Source organism: Triplophysa dalaica, chromosome 17 (assembly GCF_015846415.1).
Source record: "Triplophysa dalaica isolate WHDGS20190420 chromosome 17, ASM1584641v1, whole genome shotgun sequence".
NCBI lineage: Eukaryota > Metazoa > Chordata > Actinopteri > Cypriniformes > Nemacheilidae > Triplophysa > Triplophysa dalaica.
Genome location: NC_079558.1, coordinates 19486009 through 19509159, shown reverse-complemented (window position 1 = coordinate 19509159; position 23151 = coordinate 19486009). Strand labels below are relative to the sequence as shown.

The following is a 23151-nucleotide window of genomic DNA, read 5'->3' as shown; positions in this document are numbered from 1 at the left end:
ACATCCAGTGATAAGAGTAGCAGCGCTGATTAACTATTTTAATTGTTTTGCAGCCACAATCCGTTCAGTCATCATCGGTCATGTGATGTGTGCAGTGAGCCGCTGGGTGGCGCTTTTGCTTCATGTGTGAAGTTGTCAATCAAATCAGAGTTTTGTGTCAAACGTTCCCTCACACTGACACTGAATGATGGTGCGTGAAGTGTGAAATGATAAATTAAAGTTTCTTTAATACTGTAAAGTGTGTGTGTGCGCGTGACATCCGCTCTCAGAAGTGAATGCAGCAGGTGTGTTCAGATCTGATGAAGTCCACACCCCTCACATCCTCGTTCCTCTGAACACTTCACACACGAGTGAATTAAACACACTTCTCAGGTCATGTTGCGCGTGGCGCTCGAGTCCGCGGCCGGTCTGCCCAAGAAGAAGCTCGGCAGCCCCGATCCCGTCACATCTGTCGTGTTTAAAGGTGAAACACACGAGCGTCATCATGAGTGATCGCGTGTTCTCCATCAATCCATATATCAGCTCTCACCGGATGCATTGATTTTCATTTCAGAGCAAAAGAAGAAGACCAAAAGCATCAGCAATGAAGTGAATCCGGTGTGGAATGAGGTGAGACGGTTTCAAACACTTTTCTGTGTGTTGTGGCTGGAAAACACTACAAAACTTTTGCTCAGATTTTCACTGTGGATTTGCTAAAGAAAGTCTGCAGAATTTATCACGTGTTGTTTTCTATGTAAGTGTGTATGATGTCTGTTCAGATTTTTAAGTCTTGTAGTGTATTCCATTGAATATACATGAGTTTATGTATGTGGCTTATGTGCACAGCTAATGTTTTTACAACATTCCTGCAGACACTGTGTGTTTTAATCACGCTGCGCAGACCGATCGGAGGATGACATCGGGGTATCGCGAGACGGTGTTCCCAAAGCACAGCTCTCGCGATACCTCGATGTCATATTCGGATCAGTATGCGCAGCGCCGCGAAATTGTGATTGATTTACAGCTGTTGTGCGTTTTTGTTTGTCCTGTCAGACACTAGAGTTTGATCTTAAAGGTGTTCCTCTGGATTCTGCGTCTTACATCGATGTGATTGTAAAAGATTTCGAGACTCTTGGCAAAGACAAGTAAGTGTTGCTCAAGCGCTCCCACATGTCAAATAAAGTAAAGCTGACGCAAAGACCTCACACAAGCTCAACTGCTCGTGTACCTGCTCGCCTTTCAGCCTCAGTGTGTTTTATCAGTGTATTTTATCAGTGTGTTTTATCAGGTGTTTTTACAGTGAGTATAAGAGAGTTGACTACATGAATATACTGTATGATCACATTGACCTGAGGATTGTGACCAGACGCAGGAACAAAACACACAATTGATGTTGATAATGTGGTTATGTGTTGTTCACTATTTAAATGACGCTGTTGAGGAAGTTACTGTAGTGTTTTGCATGTGTTTATATGTAGACGGAAGTATTGTGTGTGTGATGATGATGATGATGGTGTTCACACATGTTTCTTCAGTGTAACACATCACTGCATGAAGAAAGTTCAGACGCACTGCACATGTGCAGAAGTGATTTATTAAGCCACTGAACTCAAATGTCACTCTTATGAAACCTTTCTTTGATTCTTGAAGAACATCATTAGACGCAAATCTGTGTGTTCAGTCACAGAAGTTCAGCTGACATTTACATTCATGTAAATCATCACAGACCGGCTCATGGACGGATATCTACACTATTTATATGATCATATAAAACCTTTATGTCATGTGTAGATCATGGCGTGTTTTTCTCGTGGAGTTGTGTGTGAATAACATGGCATGTGTAGAGTTGTTAGAGGATCAGTGATGTGTGTTTGTGTGTTTATTGTGATGTGGGTGCAGGATTGCACATAAGTACAGGTCTGGAGAGATTTCCCATGAGTCTCAGTGTTCTCTCAGGTTTCTCAGTGTTTTATTGAAAGCGTCTGATTGCAGTTTTCTGTCTTAGATGTCTTGTGTCTATGGAAGAACTTATTCTTGTTCTTGACATCACAGTCATTAAATACGTGTGGACTTTATGAGTCACTTCATATCATGATAACAAAGATCAATATATATATATATATATATATATATACACAGTATATTCTGTGTTTGTCATTATTAGTTCACTGTTCTTTACTCTCATTTTGTGCTGCACATTTCTTTATGAAATGTTTGAAAAGCAAAGTGTGTTGTGAAGTTCTTAGTTTTATAATCTAGCTGTGTGTCATCATGAGTAAATAACCTGAAGCTCTTTCTGTCTTTGACTTTCTGTTTACTCTGGTAAATGTGACAGAAGTTCTCCATGTGAACACATCATTAGACATCAGTACACACATGATCAAAACATCACCTAACGTATCAGATACTTCAGAGAGATGAACATGTTTCAGACACACACAAGTCAAACGGACAAAAGTATTTCTTGTTGAGATGTGTTTTTAATGGAGGAATCATATGTGCTCTACACACACGTGTGGTTTTGAGTGATGATGAATGTTCCTGTAGATGTTGACCGAGGTTTGACACACGGAGGCTTCACATCACTCTCGTGATTCTATCTGCTGGTTTCTGGGATCACATCCGTTCCAGGACCAGTGAAAGGAACAAAGGTGTCTTTGTGAAGATTGTGCAGTATATTGAGCGCACATGGACACTGACGTGACACACATCGACTGTGATCGTCTCCTATGTGTGAGCAGGGAAACATCCTGAGGGAATGTCCACGTATTCCACTTCAGATGTCTATACTCAACAGAGCCTGTGATGATGTCATGATGGAGGGTGCGGTTCACTTTGCTTTAAATATTTGCTTTGGCACAAATGTTTCTCAATCTAGTTTGGACTTTTCTTGTGTAACGGAGATGAATATTGTTGTTATTTGATAGAAAATTGTGATCTGGCTCATGGAAACAAAATTATTTTGAACAAATACACTTGTCAATAGTGCTGATGTTTATAAAAGGTGTGTGTGTGAGTGTGTGTGCGTACGTTTGTGTGCTGCATCCGTGAGCGCGTTTCTGTGTAAGTGTACATGTGTGTTTCTGTATGTGTGCTTGTGTGAGTGCGAGTGCGAGTGTGTCGGTGCGTGTGTGAGCATGTTCATGCGTGTGTTTCTGTGTGTGTTTCTATATATGTGTGTGTGTGTGTATGTGAGTGCGTGTGTGAGCATGTTCGTGCGTGTGTTTCTGTGTGTGTTTCTATATGTGTGTGTGTGTGTGTATGTGAGTGCGTGTGTGAGCATGTTCGTGCGTGTGTTTCTGTGTGTGTTTCTATATGTGTGTGTGTGTATGTGAGTGTGTGTGTGAGCATGTTCGTGCGTGTGTTTCTGTGTGTGTTTCTATATGTGTGTGTGTGTGTGTGTGTATGTGAGTGCGTGTGTGAGCATGTTCGTGCGTGTGTTTCTGTGTGTGTTTCTATATGTGTGTGTGTATGTGAGTGTGTGTGTGAGCATGTTCGTGCATGTGTTTCTGTGTGTGTTTCTATATATGTGTGTGTGTGTGTATGTGAGTGCGTGTGTGAGCATGTTCGTGCATGTGTTTCTGTGTGTGTTTCTATGTGCGTGTGTGTGTGAGTGAGTGAGTGTGAGTGTGTGTGTGTGTGTGTACTGTTGGCGGTGGTGTACATTGGGTGGTGTTATTGACTCTTGGAGGATATTTCAGATGAATGTTCTCCGCTCATGTGTTTGATGAACTTCTGGTTGATTTGGTCACAGAAGGAGTGTTGTTTGATCAAGTGTGTTGTTAATAAGACGTGTGTTATTTCTGTGAGTGTTTCCACAGTAACTCCAGCAGCACACACAATGTTGTGAGGTCACACAGGTGATTGTTACTGTGGCATATTTAAGCTGATGTTGTACTGAAACATGTTGTGTGCTGTAGATGAGACAGATCACGGATATCAGTCAAACCAGGGATTGATTGTGATTGTGTTGTTTTAGGTTTATTGGAAGTGTAAAAGTGTCTCTGAAGGATCTTGCTGGTGGTCAGGTGAAGTCTCTGCCGCTGAAAAACTCTCCTCTGCTGGATGAAAGTGGAAAGAACATCGGAGTGAGTGTTTCTATACATCACACAGAAAACATCCATGACCCACAGAAACAGAGAAAGTGTTCAGTGTCAGAGTCTGATGATCCAGCATCTCTCACTCTTATTAAAGTCCACACTAAACAGGTCATAGAGATCAATGGTCATGGCATCACATGACTGGACAGTGAAGTAATGATGTCATACTGAGTGTTATTCAAACATGCCCTTTAACATTGACTTTGATCATCACAAAACATCTCCGATCAACACATCAGATGAGCTTTGTGTCAGCGTCTGATATCATGCGATTATTCTGATGATGATGTATTACAGGCCACTATCAGTATGGTGATCGCTTATGAGCCACCGGTCAGCTCTGTGTCAAACGCACCTGATCAGCCGGACGGAGGCGGGCACACCGGTGAGTCTTCTGTCAGATGAAGGTTTGAAGGCTTTAATGTGAAGGGGTCAGTCACGTGTGGATGTGTTTCAGCGGGAGATGCAGACGGTACTGATGCTGGCGTGACGTCTGCTGAATCTGGACCGAGACTGAAGATCAGCGGCAGAAAACCTCATAGTCTGCCTAATAAACCTCAGGACTTTCAGGTGGCGTCTCTCTCACGTGTGTTGTGTTGAGTCTCTCAGCGTCACTGTTCTAGACATGTGTTTTATTGTCATGTTAAGATCCGTGTGCGGGTGATCGAGGGCCGTCAGTTATCTGGAAATAACATCAGACCTGTGGTGAAGGTTCACTTGTGTTCAGAGACTCACAGAACACGCATTAAGAAAGGAAACAATCCCTACTTTGACCAGGTACACATCACATTTCACATCATATCTTTTTCAGTCTTTCTGTTCCTACAAATATTGATCAACAAACTGCGTTTGTGACTGATCCTGCACCCCAGTGTAATATTATCCAATCACAGGACGCTTTCACACATTGGCATTAAGTCTTAGTTACATTAGGACGTTAAGTAGTGTTTGTAAACATGTGTGCATGTTGAGTCAAAACAGTGGCATTGATATATTGAAAGATATGATTTCAGTTCACACATCTCTGACATCTGTTTTAGTCTCGATCGAGTGTTAATGCTTGTGTTGTTGGTCAGTAAACACTTGTCTTCACAGATCTTCTTCTTTAATGTCAACATGTTACCGTCAGATCTGTTTGATGAAAACATCAGTTTTCGGGTGAGAAAAACGTATTCTCTAATGCCAACATTCTGTAGTGTGGAGGTCTTTTAAATGATATGAGCGTCTGAGCAGGATGAGTATTTTAAAGTGTCTGTGCGTGTCTGTCTCTTTGTGTGTGTGTGTGCATCTCTTATGTGTGCATTTGTGTCCCTGTGTCTGCATGTGTGTGTGCGTGTGTCTGTGTGCATGTGCGTGCGTTCATACATGTCTGTGTATGTGTGTCTCTGTGTATGTGTGTATGTGTGTCTCTGTGTATGTGTGTATGTGTGTCTCTGTGTATGTGTGTCTCTGTGTATGTGTGTATGTGTGTCTGTGTGTCTCTGTGTATGTGTGTCTCTGTGTATGTGTGTCTCTGTGTATGTGTGTCTCTGTGTATGTGTGTCTCTGTGTATGTGTGTCTCTGTGTATGTGTGTCTGTGTGCATGTGCGTGCGTTCATGCATGTCTGTGTATGTGTGTGTCTGTGTATGTGTGTCTCTGTGTATGTGTGTCTCTGTGTATGTGTGTCTCTGTGTATGTGTGTCTCTGTGTATGTGTGTCTCTGTGTATGTGTGTCTCTGTGTATTTGTGTCTCTGTGTATGTGTGTCTCTGTGTATGTGTGTCTCTGTGTATGTGTGTCTCTGTGTATGTGTGTCTCTGTGTCTCTGTGTATGTGTGTCTCTGTGTATGTGTGTCTCTGTGTATGTGTGTCTCTGTGTATTTGTGTCTCTGTGTATGTGTGTCTCTGTGTATGTGTGTCTGTGTGCATGTGCGTGCGTTCATGCATGTCTGTGTATGTGTGTCTCTGTGTATGTGTGTCTCTGTGTATGTGTGTCTCTGTGTATTTGTGTCTCTGTGTATTTGTGTCTCTGTGTATGTGTGTCTCTGTGTATGTGTGTCTCTGTGTATGTGTGTCTCTGTGTATGTGTGTCTCTGTGTATGTGTGTCTCTGTGTATGTGTGTCTCTGTGTATGTGTGTCTCTGTGTATGTGTGTCTCTGTGTATGTGTGTCTCTGTGTACATGTGTTTGTGTGCGTGTGTACGTTTGTGTGTGTGTGTGTGTTTTCTGCAGGTTTATAATGCGTCTTCATTCAGAGCAGACAGTCTGATGGGAGAATTTAAGGTGATGTTGTTCAGTGTTGTAATGTGTCAGATTGTCTTTGAGAAACATCATGACTCATAACTGATTCTCTTCTGTAGATTGATGTGAGTTACATCTATGAAGAAACAGGTAATGTTCAGAGCGTTCCTCTGCTGCTATACTAGACTAGACTAGACTGGATTGGACCGGACTGATGGTTTGATCTTGTTCTTTCAGCTCATTGTCTCATGAAGAAATGGGTTCTTCTGAGTGATCCTGATGACTCCAGCTCTGGAGCGAAGGGCTATCTTAAAGTCAGCATGTTTGTGTTGGGATCAGGAGATGAAGCACCTGTACGTCCGTCTCTTCATCTCTTTTGTCTGAATGTTTTGTGATGTTCATGAAGTCTGTTGATCTCTTCAGCTCATGTGTGTTTGTCAGGTGGAGAAGAAGGAACAGGACAATGATAAAGATGACGTGGAGAGTAATCTGCTGCTGCCCGCTGGTGTCTCTCTCAGATGGGTCACGCTCAATGTGAAAGTGTTTCGAGCCGAGGACATCCCTCAGAGTATGAGTGGCATTCTATTACTCACAGACATCTACATCACAACTCTTCTTATTGGATGTGCGGAATAGATTAAAACAAAGATATGCTCACAGGTCACATCATTTCAACATCTGTATACAGTAATACTGTACGGTACACTCATGTTTGATGAGAATATATCTTCATACATTTAAACAATACACCACATGAACACAGTGAGTTTCACTCTTGGAACAGGAATTCTGGTACAGACACATCTGAAAGGATTTATTTGAGTATCAAGTGGTGTTAGGGGGCGGGGCATTCAAGAGTACTGCCGCTGTAATGTGAGTGAATGTGTTTTCAGTGGACGACTCCATCAGTCAAACTATAAAGGAAGTGTTTGGTGGTCAGGAAAATAAGAAAAATCTGGTGGATCCATTTGTTGAGGTGTCATTTGCTGGAAAAAAGGTACTGCCCCCCTACCAACACATATTCAGGGTTTCTACGGGGTTGGGAAAAGGATGGATTTTTATTTGATCGTTTTCCAGGTCTGGATTAGTATGAAAAAAATCAAATTGAGTATGGAGAAAATTACGAGTTTCCAGACTCTCGCCCTGTTCGGTTTTCTAAAATAAAAAAAGAATTGCTGATAATAAATGTATTTTTATGAAGTTTGGAGCATGTTTTTGAGCACTGCCAAAAGATCAGCGCTTGAACAAATCTGCTGGAGAACTGCTTGCTATTTCATCAATCCTTCTGGTGCTGTGGGTTGAAGGTTTACGGTTATTTATTTGACAAATTATTATCACTAAGCACTAAATTACAACAAAATGTTGTGCATTGAGCATGTGCTGCTTTGGTGTTCATTCATTTGTATGAGCTATAGATCTGACAGTCCAGGGATTATTCGGCAACATATGTGACCCTGGACGACAAAACCAGACTTAAGGGTCAAGCTGGAGAAATAAGCTTTCTATTGATATATGGTCTGTTAGGATCGGACACTATCTGGAGGAACAAGAACTGTTTACACAGCTGGAATCTGAGGGTGCAAAAGAATCTAAATATTGAGAAAATCACCTTTGAAGATGTTTATCTGAGGCACTGTAACAGACCATCCACTCACAAAGATAAAGTTTTATACATTTACAGTAGGACATTCATAAAATATCTTTTATGATCTTTACTACATCCTAATGATTTTTGGCATGAAAGAAAATCTGTAATTTTTACCTGCGATTACTAAAAATGTTCCTGTGATACTTAAGACTGGTTTTGTGCTCCAGTGTCACATATCATAATAATAAACATGTGAACAGTTAGATTTTTGGAATTTCCAAATGTAAAATGTGTAGGAACCACGATATCACACTGACTCTTCTGTCTGCGTTTGACATTGACTCGGACATCACTTCCAGCTGTCCACACAAATCATAGAGAAGAATGCAAACCCTGAGTGGAATCAGCAGCTCAATCTTCAGGTTAAGGTAATGATCAGGATGATGATGATGAGGAGGATGATGTACTCGTCATGTGTTTGTTAACTCTGTTTGTGTGTGTTTCAGTTCCCGTCCATGTGTGACAGAATAAAGCTGACTGTGTTTGACTGGTAAGTTGATCTGTGATGTGTTATTCCCAGGAATGTGAGCGGGTGGAGTGTGTGGGGGGGGTTAGAGTTTGGTCAGATTGGGTGGAGGACACAGACAGATAGTGTGACTCATAACATAATCGTCTCACTCACAATCTCCCACATACACCAGAGCACAGTGGAAAATCTGACCTCTCTCTCTCTCTCTCTTCCTCAGGGATCGTCTCTCTGGGAATGATGCCATAGGCACCACATATCTGGATCTGACCAAAATAGCGTCCTCTGGTGGTGAAGTTGAAGGTATAACATGAGATGTAAATTTTTGAGTTATCTGATTGTATTAAAGGTGCAGTTTCACTGATGGTACTGTATTGAGACTGAGGCACGGTGAGGTGTCGGACACATATTCTGATTCACGTTCAGACCTGACACTGGGCACACACACACACACACACACACACACACATTCTCTCATGCTTCAGTTCTTTATTTCACACATTTCTTTCATTTGCAGTTTTGTTTGGTGTGAAAATGATACTCTTCACCTTTAAAAGTCATTCTTATAAACGTCATGTGTATTTGAAGGTCCGTGCGAAGCGCTCCTCCTTAATAACGTTTATTGTTTTCTCTGTGATAGAGGATCTGTCAGAATATGGAGTGTCATCAAAAACAGGTTAAAAAGATTTACTGACTCTAAAAAAATCTCGACAGGAAAATCTGCTCGTCTTCATGCTGCTTGACTTAGAAACATTTAACACGTCTAACATTTTAAGATGACGGTTCATCAAAAACGAGAATTCTGATGTCATATATTCATCTTCACGTCATGTCACACCTGTATGAGTTTCTTTATCTGCAGAACACACAGAAGATTTTTTGAAGAATGTTGATTATCAAAACCACCGTGACATTTCTCAAAATATCTTCTCTTGTGTTTCACTGAAGGAAGAGTCACATACAAACACGTGATTGTGAATAAATGACTGCACTGTCACTTTAAGACTGTACGTCTGCACACCGTCTGTGAATGAACACACACGCACTCATCTTCTGTGTCACTGGCATGTGACGTGTAGCATGAATGAACTCACAATTTGTATTTAACAGCACTGAACGCTGCTCTCTGCTTCCATAATAACACTAATATGTCCGTGTAAACCCTTTAAATGAAGGAAGTGAGGCGGTGTGAGTTTGTGACAGATGTTGTGTTGTTTGACAGGAGAGACGGGGGAATCTGAGATGGGCTTTCTGCCCACGTTTGGCCCGTGTTACATCAATCTGTACGGCAGTCTGAGAGAATTCACAAACTTATCTGACCCATATGAAGAGCTGAATTTAGGCAAGGTAACATCTGACCATCTGAATGCACTGTGGGAGACAAACACTTTATTGTGTTAGTTGACTCTGTTTTTAATTTTTAAAACTCATTTTGGAACCAAACTCTTCATATATAATCTGTAGAATCATATTAGAGTTGATTCTGCATCAGCTGTATGCTGCATTACATTAATCAGACGTTTGTGAGATCTTCTTATATTATCCTCATGTTTATTGTGTGTGTGCGTGTCTTTCTTCTGTTGTGTGTTGTGTGATGTTTGTGACTGATGTCAGACTGAAGGAGCCGCTTACAGAGGCAGGATTCTGATTGAACTCTCCACTAAACTAGATGGAAAGGCTGAGAAGAGTGTTGAAGACCTGTCCAGTGATGATGTGTTGGTTGTTCAGGTACGTCTCTCTCTGAAGAGTTTCTGTAGGACAGACAGCTTTCATTGACACATGTTGTGTTTGTTTGTGATAGAAATACCAGCGCAGACGGAAGTTTTGTCTGTGTGCAGTGTTCCACAGCGCCACTATGATACAAGAACCTGGAGAACCCATTCAGTTTGAAGTCAGCATCGGAAACTACGGCAACATAATGGATTCCACATGTAAACCTCTGGCCTCCAGCACTCAGTTCAGCTGCGCCATGTTTGACGGTGAGCTCTTACCTACAGAAACATACCATATCCTCCTTTACATTACACACTCACACATGAGTCTACACATCATCTGCAAGTGTGTAGAGGAAGAGCTGATGTTCACACAAACATGAGAAAGATGGCACAGCAGACGTGACTGGTCAGAGAAGTGATCGTAAAAACTCCAACATCTTTGTTTTCTTTGGTTTGCTTGTTTTCAGGTAATAATTATTATTATCTGCCGTGGGGCGACACTAAACCTGTGGTGGCCATCACATCCTTCTGGGAGGACATCAGTCATCGCTTGGATTCCCTCAACATTCTCCTCTACATCTCTGAACGTTTAGTAAGTCAGGGTATCATATGACAGTCACGGCTGTCACTGGGATTTAACACAAATCTCACTGTTATTTCAGCAAACAAACCTGACTCTGTTAAAGACAGAGATTCAGTCCAAAGCCTCGGACACCAGACTGGTGGAGATCTGGATGAGACTCATCAATCACTTACTGGAAGATCTCAGCAGGTATAGAAGTCATGAGGATGATGATAATGAGGCGGTAGAGCATCATGATGAAGATGATGATGTATTAGACTGTTCAGTGTGTTGTGATTTTATGCAATGTCACAGTTACATGAAGTGTTTGTCTTTATGTCTTCAGCTGTAAAATTCCCGATCTGGAGGGGAAGCCCAACCTCACGGCTCTGGACATTCAGATGAAGAAGTTACGGGACGGTTGTCTGAAGAACATCTTTGATGGAGCCAGACTTCTGTTTGAAGAGGCCACAGACGTTCAGAAGTGTGTGAGCATCATTGAGAGCTGGCTGAACAAACTCAAACAACTGGCTGAAGAGGTGTGTTCACATCTGACGTCACTGTATTCAAACATTAAATAAATCAAAATAAACTCACACCTTTAACTAGGGGTGTGCGATATGACGATATTAGATCGCGAACGATTAAAATGACTGCACGATCCACTTTTTCGGGAAAATCGTTAAATCGTCCTATATAGTAGTGTTCTATAGAATTCGTCAACATACTTGCGATAGATTGCGCCATGTTAACAAGCTCGTATACGTTGCTTGTGAATTCAGTAAGATTAAGTGACGCGGTCAGTGAAGATGGAGGGAAACACGGAGGACTTGGTCCCTAAAAAAAATTCTACATCAGGCTAAAGGCTAAAGTCTAAAAGGCTTAAACAACGACTTTAGCGAAAGAACCATTTGAGAAAGGAACTCCGTATCCGTATGACAGAATGAACAAGCGCTGGAAAGATGTCACTGACGCGGTCGCATTTTACCTGGCCAAAGACATGAATCCCATAAAGACTGTGGAAAATGAGGGCTTTAAAAAACTGCTCAAAGTCGTAGAACCACGTTACGAAATACCCAGCCAAAAATATTTATCCTCCACGCCCATTCCACAGCTTTACTCCGAGTGCCGCAACAAGATGAAAAACAAAATTCAAAATGTAAAGTTTTTTGCTAACAGCTGATTTATGGTCTTGCACTTGCATTAAATATTAACTTGATTAAAATATTCTTCAAAATATAAATGGTAAAGAGTATATTTTTATATGGGGACTTAGTTTGGCTGTATTGAAGCCCCTTTAATTTGCAAAATAGCCTTAAAACCAATTTGAAGAAGAACCGCGATAAAATCGTGAATCGTGATCTATCTGGAAAAAATCGTGATTTGATTTTTTTTTCTAGATCGCCCACCCCTACCATTAACGATTGATGATATGAATATAACACAGACTGATTTACAAAACATCACACACCTTTTGATCTGATAAATCTAGCTGCGGACCGTTTGATTATATGTGCATTCATCATTTGTGTCTGTCTCTGGAGCCGTGTTACATAATGAAAATAACCGGTGATCATGTGATGTGTTGTGAAGCCTCAGAACAGTATGCCTGATGTGATCATCTGGATGTTGAGAGGAGAGAAGAGGGTAGCCTACGCTCGCGTCCCGGCTCATCACATCCTCTTTTCATCTCACAGTCAACAGGCGTGTGGACGAGACTGCGGCAGAACTCGAAGCATCTTCATGCAGGTGTTCTCACGCTCACACACCTCTGATGAACAAAACATCCTCTGCGTCACGTCACGTATGTGCTTTCTTGTGTTCGCTGACAGTTTCCCATGGACAAGAACGAGGGTTTGAAGATTCCCGCTCAGATCCGTGTCAACATGTGGCTGGGTCTGGCTGCAGATGAGAAGAAGTTTAATCCGTTTGCCGAGGGGACCTTTAATGTGTTTGCAGAACTGGTGATGATGACCTCACATGTTTAGATGGGTTTAGAGAGTGAGATATCTGCACTAAATGTTTTCGTGTGTGTTCAGTATGAGAATCAGGCGCAGGTTTTGGGGAAATGGGGGACGACTGGACTGTTGAACCGCAGTAAATTCTCTGACGTGACGGGGAAGGTCAAACTGAAGCAGGAGTATTTTCTGCCCCCTGTGGGTTGGGAGTGGGAAGGAGAATGGAAAGTTGATCCAGAAAGATCGTAAGATGATTTCCTTCTCACACACACACATCCTTATACACCTGTTCATAAATGTGATGATTCTGGTGACGTGAGGAGAAGCACAGAAACACCCTTACGACCTCCTGCGTTTTGATGTCACGTGTTGTTGTTGTTGTTGTTGTTGTTGTCAGTCTTCTGGCTGAAGCGGACGCTGGACACACAGAGTTTCTGGATGAGGTTTATGAGAACGAGAGCAGATTCCCAGGAGGAGAATGGAAGCCTGCGGCTGAATCCTACACTGATGTGGTGAATATCATGTGTGTGATGATCAAACTTCTTCACATTCAGTCAGTATCTGTGTAAGTGTTGTTTGTTTTCAGAATGGAGAGAAGGTTCAGAGTCCTGCTGAGGTCCAGTGTCCGGCCGGCTGGCAGTGGCAGGAGAACTGGACCTCTGATGTGAACAGAGCCGTGGACGAGAAAGGTGTGACATCCACATCATCTCATCTGAGACTCAAGTCTCGGCTCTCTCTGAACGTTTGTGATCTTTGTGGATTTAGGTTGGGAATATGGAGTCACGGTCCCACCTGATAACAAACCCAAATCCTGGGTGCCTGCTGAGAAGATGTACCACGTGCACCGGCGCAGAAGAATGATCCGCCCTCGCAAGAAGACTCCCGGTGCCAAGACGGCGGCCGATGCAAGTGTCCAAACACAAGCCATGTGATGTGTGAAGCACACGTGTGGTGTGTGACGGTCTGCTTTTGTTTGATGTGTAGAAGAAAGATGATGCAGATCCAGAGGGCTGGGAATACTCGTCTCTCATTGGCTGGAAGTTTCATCAGCAGCAGCGCTCATCTGACACGTTCAGACGTCGCCGATGGAGGAGGAGGATGTCGCCGGCCGAACGACTTGGAGCGTCAGCCATCTTCAGACTGGAGGGGGCGCTGGTTAGCATCACCGCTGGTTCAGTGCATGTGATGAAATAATGGCCATGTTTATGAGCTGATGAGTGCATGTGTTTCACAGGGAGTGGACACAGAGTCTAAAGCTGAAGAGAAAACGTCTAAAGCAGATTCTTCCCTTCAGTTTGGAGGAAACACACCCACTGCGTCGTGTACATTTGAGCGTGAGTCTGACGCACTACACACATCATGAAGAGAAGAAAGCTATTGCACATGACTGACACACAATGACCTGCTGTCATCTTCATTCACCTCTCTTTGTTTCATTCAGGATTGTACACGTATCATCTGAGGGTTCATGTGTTTCAGGCCAGAAATCTTCCAGCTCTGGATAAAGACAGCTACTCAGGTCTGCAAACACATCAGTGAACACGTTTACATGGACAATAATAATGTGATATGAACAGGATTAGGACAAAAGAGCTTGTCATTCGACGTCATGGTGCATCTTCGGAGGTTGTTTACTAGCCATTGTTTTTTTTCTCCTATGGCTCTCACCTTTCTTTTGCGTACAGTGGTGTGAAGAGAATTAGAAGCGGTGAAAAATATGTCAAACGGATCAACTTTGAAAAATTAACTCACTGGCAGAAACGAGCCGCGACCACCTACCAATATGACCGCGACAGCCAGCATTTAACATGGCGTGACGTCAGCGCCACATTCTCCGTACTCAGATTGAGGTCATCATAAAGCTCTCTTTATTCTCATTTTAGAGGCATTATGGAAGTGCGGTGCATGTAAACACCTTATCACACTATCACTGGTGCGTAGGAACTTTGGGGGCACATTGCGACTGGTCACACACACACACACACACAGCAGTGGACAGACGTTTGGTTTTACTCCAAACAACATGCCTTCAAGCAAGAATGCACATTTTTGGTCCGAACGGGAAAAAAGAAAAATTCTAGAAAATAAATGACGAAGACAAAGTATTGGTTGATACATGAAATTGGAGGGAACGTGGAACGGCATCGCTTAGGGACGTGATGACATATGCCTAACCCTAACCCTATGCATGTGACGTCTATTCTTAAAGCAACTCACTTTAACACATTCATCCTAATATCAGTTTACTCAGAATAAGACAGATCATAAGATTACTGACGTCCATGTAAACGTGGTCACTGTCTCTCTCTCTCCCACCGCACGACTGATACCATGTGACTTTAATCCACAGACCCGTATGTTCACGTCTCATTCCTGCATCAGAGTCAGACAACTGAGACCATCAAAAGCACCCTCAACCCCACCTGGGATCAGACATTGATCTTTAAAAACCTGGAGATTTACGGAGACCCTCAGACTCTGGCTCAGAGCCCACCGCTAGTGCTTCTGGAAATCTTTGACAGCGATCAAGTGGTCTGTATGCGAGTGTTCACGTGAAGGGCCATCATGATCAGTGCAGTGTAGTTTTGATATTGACTGTGATGTGTTGTGTGTTGTGTTGTCAGGGTAAAGATGAGATGTTGGGCAGGTGTTCATGTGTTCCTGTGGTGACTCTGAAGTCCAGTATGGATTGTGTGAGTGTGAAGCTTCAGTGGGAGTGTGTGATGAAGAAAAGCGTGTCTGCTGGTGAAGTGCTGGTGGCCGCCGAGCTCTTCTTAAAGGTCCCTCTCTCTCTTCATCATCACACACCGTAGAGTTTGAACACCAGGAAACATCTTCACTCTTACGTTGTGTTACAGGGAAGTGATGTTGAAGTCCCCATCGCTCCGCCTAAAAGAAAAGACACACTTTACATGGTTCCTCAGGGAATTCGGCCAGTGGTGCAGCTCACTGCCATAGAGGTCAGAGGAACCCACGTTCATTCCATCCAATCGTCTGTTTGTGCGGTGTTTCTGGAGTCCCATTGGCTCTGGTGCTCTTTCAGGTTCTGGCGTGGGGTTTGCGGAACATGAAGACGTATCAGCTGGCTCCCGTCACCTCACCCAGTCTGGTGGTGGAGTGTGGAGGAGAGAGAGTTCAGACGGCGGTCATTAAAAACATCAAGAAGAGCCCCAACTTCCCAGGAAACGTTCTCATGTTAAAAGTGGTGAGCATCATCTGAAACACCGAGAGCTTTTATTCACTGAAGTGACGGAGGCTTTATTTCTGCTTTAATCCTTTAATGCCTCACTAGGTTTGTTTTAGAAGAAGTGTCACTGGCTTTGATGCAGTGTTTGTATCTCTTGTGCTCAGTTTCTACCTAAAGAGGAGATGTACACTCCACCTATCGTGCTGAAGGTGATCGATCACAGACCGTTCGGCAGGAAGCCTGTGGTGGGTCAGTGTGTCATCACTCATCTGGATGAGTTTCGATGTGATCCGTACGTCACCACAGCTGAAGTTGCTCTGTCTTCTAAAGGTACACAGTCTCTATCACAGACACACACATACACGGGCACACGTACACACATACGCACACACGCACACACACACAAACACACACAGATATCTGAAGGAACATCACATGTCTCTTCTTCAGTGGCTTTAATGGCAGCTGCTCCCAGAGATCTTCACGTGAACATTGAAGACGGCAGAGAGACTCTTCTGGAAGCTCAGGTACTGCACATCTCACATTTGTCTGTCTGTCTCATACACAACATGTGTGCGTGTGTGTGTGTGTGAATGTGCTTTTAACTTGTTGATTTCAGTTTGTGTATGGCATCTCAGCTGCTGTTGACAAAATGGCCTCTTCTAGTCCACTGCAAGTATGTACTGAAAGGAACATCAACATGTTTACTGTTAACATATATCAGTCATGTTAGTGTAGGGTTTCCAACTTTGTGACTTTGAATTACGGGACAAAATTTGATCTGTGCAGCAGTGCTTATTAGCATATGCATGACGTCATCGCATCGTATTTGCGTTTAATCTCAAAACGGTTAGGCCTACATACAGTACTGTAGCCTACAATATTTTAAGATTTTAACACAACAAAATGCGCAATAAAGCCGTCATCATATATACATATTTTCTGTTTTCAGAAACAAATAAAATAGAAGGGTACGCGTCTGTCTGGGTAACAAACTGTGTGCATATGTGCAGATGAACTACATTCATGTTGCTATGTATGCACATTTCTGTGAAAAAATAGGTAAAACCCATAACACTGCTTTGTGCGCGCCTCTGTGTATGTCTGTTTGTGTGTGACGCAGGGGTCTGAGGGAGCGTTGCATGCTTCACTGATTGAGAAACAGACTTAACATTAAGTGATGTGCGTCTGGGGGCTGTGATTAGATGACAGATGTGTGAAGTGTCATGATCACTGCTGCTGCTTCAATCACTGGTGAGATCAGCAGAACTCAATAAACTGAACAAATCAGGCAGACTCAAAATACGGGACGTCCCGGCTAATACGTGACAGTTGGCAACCCTATGTTAGAGACACACTTCATCTTTATAACACAAGCAATGATGAATAAAGGAAGTTAATCAAGCTCTTATTGTGTAATTGTTGTTGTTGATTGTGTTTGTTCAGCTCATGTTTGTTATAATCATAGAAGCCTCATAATCGTGTGTGTGTGTGTGTGTGATCAGAACCGTCGTCAGGTTGGAACGCTCAGAAACGCTCTGTGGACACTTGTGTTGACTGTGTGTCTGTGACTGTACTTCTACACATGTATGAATATCAAATGTTACGTGCTGAACGTTCCAACATGACAGTCACATCCACGTGTGTGTGTGGCCGTTGAATGTGTCATGTTCATCTACTGTACATGTGTATGAATCGCATCATAATCATGTGATCATCTGGGACTGCTTTTGATTGAATCAATCTGATTATTAACATTCATGTGATTATTATTCATATCTGTGTGTTTACCTTATATACAACAACACTCATTTTGGATCCAGAGGGTGCGTGTGTGTGTGTTCATGCGTGTGTATGTGTGTGTAAGTTTTTGTGCCTGTGTGAGTGTGTGCGTATGTTTTTGTGGATGTGTTTGAGTGTATGTTCATGTGTACATTTTTGTGGGTGTGCGTATGTGCGTTTTTTTGTGTGTGTGTGTGACGGTTTGAGCTTATGTTTTTGTGCATGTGTGTTCATATGTGTGTGCGTGTGTATGTTCATTTGTGTGCATATTTGTGTGTGGATATGTGTGTGTGTGTGTGTGTGTGTATACTATGTGTTTGTCTGTGTGGGTTTTAATGCACTAGTTGCTGATGTCTGCCTGGATGAAATGAGAGTTTGGTTTTGTTTTTCTTCTTGACAGTGTGTGTAACATGTTTCCATGTGTGTGTGTTCTATGTGTGACGGTGGTGATGATGTGGTTGATGTTTTCAGCAGCGTGAGAAGGTGAGTTAGTTTTCACATCACTTCTTTAGTCTTCATGAGCATCAGATGATGATGATGTGTTTGTGTGACAGGAGAAAGAGACCGTGGATTGGTGGAGTAAGTTTTATGCCTCTATCGGCGAACGTAACAAGTGTCGCCCGTACCTGGAGAAAGGTTACGACATGCTGGAGGTGAGGTTCACGCTCTTAGCATCAGCGCTAGTTTCCTCAAGTTGAACGTGTGTTTGCCGTGTGTGTACAGGTGTACGATACCGAGCTGGAAAATGTGATGCAGTTCATGGGTCTGAGTGATTTCTGCAAAACCTTCAAACTGAATCGTGGGAAATGTGACGTGGATGATGAAGACCCGGAAGTGGTGGGTGAATTTAAGGTGAGGTATTTGTTTCGTGAGCACTCTTCTCTTCATGATGTCGTGTTCTAGACGTGTGCTGATGTCTTTGTGTTTAGGGCTCTTTCAAGATCTACCTGTTACCCAATGACCCCGGGGTGACCCCTCCGCCCCAGCAGTTCACAGAGCTGCCCGACAGCGGACCGCAGGAGTGTGTCGTCAAGATCTACGTGGTTCAAGCTGTGGATCTTCAACCCAAAGACAACAACGGCAAAGTAATTGATCTGAGAGCAGACAGACGTTTGAATGGATGTTAAGAGGGAAACTGAATCAAGTGTGTTTGTATTAGTGTGACCCCTACATCAAGATCTCTTTGGGGAAAAAATCCATGGATGACCGAGACAACTACATCCCCAATACTCTGAGTCCCGTGTTCGGAAGGTAACGTGATGTCAGCGCTTGGCGTTTACACCTTTAGACTTCAGCCGTGGGAATGATTTTGTGTCTCTCCTCAGATTGTTTGAGATGACCTGCTTCTTACCTCAGGACAAAGACCTGAAGATCGCCATCTATGACTTTGATCTGTTGAGTCGTGATGAGAAGGTCGGCGAGACGGTCATCGATCTGGAGAACCGTCTGCTGTCTTACTTCGGTTCTTACTGTGGTTTGCCGCAGACGTACTGCATGTGAGATCTGTGACTCCACGTATGCTTGAAATCATGTCGTTTAGAGGACAGACAGTGATTGGCTGTCGTCTTTGTTCTGTCCTTTCTTTAGTTCTGGATCCAATCAGTGGCGTGATCAGCTCAGACCGTCTCAGATCCTTCAGCATCACGCCCGACTGAAAGGACTGAGTCCACCCAGGAGTGAAGACAACGGAAACACGCTAACGTTTGCTGGGCGACTCTATTGCCTCTCTGACTTTGGTGATTCTTGTCTTTTCAGCTTCTTTATGTCAAAACCATAGACTGTAGAAAATATGGACCGTGACGCCACCTGTAGGTTTGTGAAGACTTAAAATGAAGCCTAAAGCTGGCTGTGGTGCTCGTCTTCATCTTGGCATCGCGCATCACTCCCGGATAATTGAAAATGGGCAAAAAGGCGGGATGTGGTTCGAGCTGAGGCGCCTGGTTTGCTGTTATTTTCTACCGTAAAGTTGCCCATTTTAACTTGGAGCTCAATGAGATTCTGCTCTGTTTTGGAGTCCGTCTCTGGTGGCAAGTCAATAAATTGCAATTGAAGTCACTTCTGTGTTGGCTTAACGAGAAAGATCGAAGGGTTGCCCCTCGGTCAAAACAAACAGCGGCAAAAATGATGGTTAAAGGGGGATAGTTCACCCAAAAATTAACATTCTGTCATCATTGAGTGCATTTACATGCACAAAATAAATGGATATCTATAAAAATCAGTTTATAAAAGTAATCTGTTATCACATGTTTACATGCACATCAATAAACCAGCTACGGAGAAACCTGTGTTAACATGGAAAGTTGAGACTTATCAGGTTTCTGGTGGGATGCAGTGATGTCACCATCAATAGTCTGTTTAGTCATTAAAAATGCAGCGGGAAAACAGTCAGAACCTGTATGTTTATATCTCTTCTCATGTCCGCAGTACCTCCAGATGAAACAATAGTTCTTCATTTGCCGTTTCTACATCAGCTGCATGATTCCAGAGACAAATTATTTTACCAGTTACTTCCTTTTGGGCACATAAACAAAACTGAGAGAAAGCCGGTAAAGGTGTTTACATGCAGGGCGAAATTGGAGTAATGCATGAAAAAATACCTCTGACTAGAGGAAGAGCCGTTTATGAGCTTTCCCCGATAAAAGAAAACTGTTTTACGTGTTGAGCTCACATGTTGTCATCATAATTGGAGACTGTGCATGTAAACGCACTCATTCACTCACGCTCATGTCATGTCATACCTGAATAAAAGACTTTTTTCTGAGGAACACAGAGAAAGATATTTGGAAGAATGTTTGCTATTTTCAGTTCTGTGACATCATTGACTGCCATAGTAGGAAGAATTAAATGGTAGTCAAAGGTGCTCGAGAATTGTTTGTGTTATTAATTCTTCACAATATCTCATTATGTGTTCAACACAACAGAACAAATATACAATATTTTATTTTTAATTTATGTCACAGAACTGAAAATGGATAACATTCTTACAAATATCTTCCTTTGTGTTCAACAGAACAAATCAATGTAAACAGGTTTGAATCAACCTGAGGGTGAGTAAATGATGACAGATTTTCATTTTTGAGTGAAGTGTCCCTTTGAGCTGAAGATGTTTGGCTGTTCTTACACCAGAAACACTCAGGGGTTTGACACACGTCACTGCTCTCGTTCAACACTGCAGTGCAGATCACATCATGTTGGAATGTGTTGTGTTTTAGAAGCGAACAAGGAACTTCATCAGCATCTGGGTCCTGCGAGTGAACGGATGGCTCTACACGTGCTCAGATCTCAAGGTCTTGTTCCAGAACACGTGGAGACCAGAACTCTGTACAGCAGCTTCCAGCCGACGCTCCCGCAGGTTTGACTTCACATTTCACACGCGTCAAACACACGTTAAACACATTCTTGACTGCGTCTGCGTTTTCTAGGGGAGACTTCAGATGTGGGTTGACATTTTCCCCAAGAGCCTCGGGCCTTCTGGACCTCCGTTCGACATATCACCACGCAAGGCCAAAAAGTGAGACGGAAGGTTTGTGTTGTTCAGATCTGGTCCTGAGGTCAGTGACTCACGTTCAGTGTTTCTTCCCGTCAGGTATTTTCTGCGTGTCATCGTGTGGAACACCACGGATGTAGTTTTGGATGAAACCAGCATTACTGGAGAGCGCATGAGCGACGTCTATGTGAAGGGGTACTCCATGACTAATCTCTTGAGATGTTTTTCTCATGTTTAACATCATTTGTGCTGATGGAACGTGTTTCTAATCGATCAGGTGGATGGCAGGAATGGAAGAAGATAAACAAAAGACAGACGTGCACTACAGATCTCTGGATGGTGATGGAAACTTTAACTGGAGATTTGTGTTTGGATTCGAGTATCTGCCTGCAGAGCAACTCTGTCTTGTGTCGAAAAAGGTAAAGAAGGATCGGCAGAAACGTTTTTAATCAAAGGTGTCTGCAAGCGTCATAATATTCTTCTGTTTCTCTCCTCTGAACAGGAACACTTCTGGAACCTTGACAAAACTGAGTTGAGAATTCCCCCCAAACTGAATATTCAGATATGGGACAATGATAAATTCTCTCTGGACGATTATCTGGGTGAGATGTGTGTTGACCTCAGAACTTGTGCTGTCTTTAAAAGAACCAGATCTAATTCAGTGTTTAACTCACAGGTGCTATTGAACTTGATCTGCAACGACTCATCAATCCTGCCAAAGCATCAGAGAAATGTTCTCTCGCCATGTTGCCTGATGAGATGAGTCCTCCAAAATCAGAACCCAAGTCTCTGTTTGAGCAGAAGTCAGTGAGAGGATGGTGGCCGTGTTACATGGAGACGAACGGAAAGAGGGAGCTGGGTGTAAGTACAATAACACACACACAAACACACACTCCCGCTGTTCATCAGTGATTGAAATCTCTGTTGTTCTTGTTGTTGTTTACAGGGGAAGGTTGAGTTGACTCTAGAGATTGTGAATGAGAAGGAAGGGGATGAAAGACCTGCTGGAAAAGGCAGAGATGAACCCAATATGAACCCCAAGCTGGATCCTCCCAAGTAAAACTCTTCTGTCTCTGTCTGACTGAGATATTTCACTCGTGACACCGTCCTCATCAGATTTGTGTTTTCTCAGGCGACCTGAAACCTCTTTCTTTTGGTTCACTAATCCGTGCAAGACCTGCAAATTCATCGTCTGGCGCAAATTTAAGTGGCTGTTCCTCGGCTCAATCCTTCTGATCTTAGTGCTGTTATTCATTGGAATCCTGCTCTATTCATTACCTGTGAGTAAATACTCCACATTCATAACATCACATTCATATGAACAGTACTGAAGTCATAACTGTTTATGTGTGTTTTTTTCTTACAGAACTACATTTCTATGAAAATTGTCAAACCCTTTCAATGAGAATGAGGTTCCACTGTGTTGTTCATGCATCAATGGGGATCACAACATCAATAACACAAACCTATTCTATTAATATGTTTGCTGTGAAATGTTCATGTTTTTAATGATTTACACACATGCATTAACACAACGTTCATTGTGTTGTGTCTGTTCAGTCACTTTTGCTTGTTGCACGTATATATCTTGCATATCTTACATCATGCATTTATCCAGTTGTTGTTGTTGTTTTGCGGACATCTCTAAAATGTTTGTGCACAACCCATGAAGTGTTTCAATTGTGGAAAAAGATGTTTAACTTTTATTGTATTAAAATATCGGATCATTTTCAAGTTTTGTTGGCTGGGAATAAAACGGTGTCAAAAAAGACTTGATTATATGTTAAATTGTCTGCATATTGTTATTCGGGCTTTTTCTCGTCATTTTACATTGAAAAACAACGTTTGGATGAACGTGTGCGCAAAGGCCAGACACATTAAAATATGCTTATGAGACCATCACAGATTTAAAAACATTGGGTCTCATTCATTGTAAACCAGAGAATGAAGTTCAGAGGATTACTATAGACCTCATTTGCATAGCCGTAAACTCAAAGGCGGGATTATGCTAATGTGAATGAGCGTGCACGCGCTCCATGTTTATGA

At 42.6% G+C, this 23151-nt stretch overlaps 1 protein-coding gene across 4 annotated transcripts; it reads left to right on the top strand.

The window, feature by feature from the left end:
* Nucleotides 1-216: 216 nt before the first annotated feature.
* myof (myoferlin) lies at nt 217-22886 on the top strand. Of its 4 annotated transcripts, XM_056770838.1 has the most exons (54): nt 217-463; nt 554-609; nt 1033-1124; nt 3959-4067; nt 4377-4464; nt 4537-4649; nt 4728-4856; nt 5175-5237; nt 6292-6342; nt 6420-6450; nt 6538-6653; nt 6742-6868; nt 7194-7297; nt 8248-8316; nt 8395-8438; nt 8635-8717; nt 9055-9090; nt 9637-9761; nt 10029-10142; nt 10216-10393; nt 10597-10721; nt 10792-10901; nt 11038-11230; nt 12285-12440; nt 12524-12655; nt 12731-12894; nt 13047-13161; nt 13236-13338; nt 13415-13554; nt 13634-13804; nt 13884-13983; nt 14091-14168; nt 15000-15181; nt 15274-15429; nt 15508-15609; nt 15693-15854; nt 16001-16166; nt 16287-16363; nt 18090-18101; nt 18173-18271; nt 18342-18470; nt 18548-18703; nt 18778-18869; nt 18944-19114; nt 19206-19354; nt 20831-20970; nt 21041-21129; nt 21205-21300; nt 21383-21524; nt 21608-21707; nt 21782-21966; nt 22052-22161; nt 22238-22385; nt 22472-22886. In XM_056770838.1, the coding sequence occupies exons 1-54, from the start codon at nt 376-378 to the stop codon at nt 22508-22510; spliced, it is 6105 nt and encodes a 2034-aa protein (XP_056626816.1). In that variant the 5' UTR covers nt 217-375; the 3' UTR covers nt 22511-22886. The 4 variants fall into 4 exon arrangements, with proteins under 4 accessions (XP_056626816.1, XP_056626817.1, XP_056626818.1 ...); XM_056770839.1 differs by lacking the exon at nt 9055-9090; XM_056770840.1 differs by lacking the exons at nt 217-463; nt 554-609; nt 1033-1124 and adding an exon at nt 2680-2802.
* Nucleotides 22887-23151: the final 265 nt, after the last annotated feature.

Bases quoted from the DNA above. Each gene is read 5' to 3' on its own strand.
- myof (XM_056770838.1), top strand. From the start codon at position 376: ATGTTGCGCGTGGCGCTCGAGTCCGCGGCCGGTCTGCCCAAGAAGAAG. The intron at 9,091-9,636 runs GTTAAAAAGATT...GTTGTTTGACAG, and splicing joins TGGAGTGTCATCAAAAACAG to GAGAGACGGGGGAATCTGAG. The intron at 10,722-10,791 runs GTAAGTCAGGGT...CTGTTATTTCAG, and splicing joins TCTACATCTCTGAACGTTTA to CAAACAAACCTGACTCTGTT.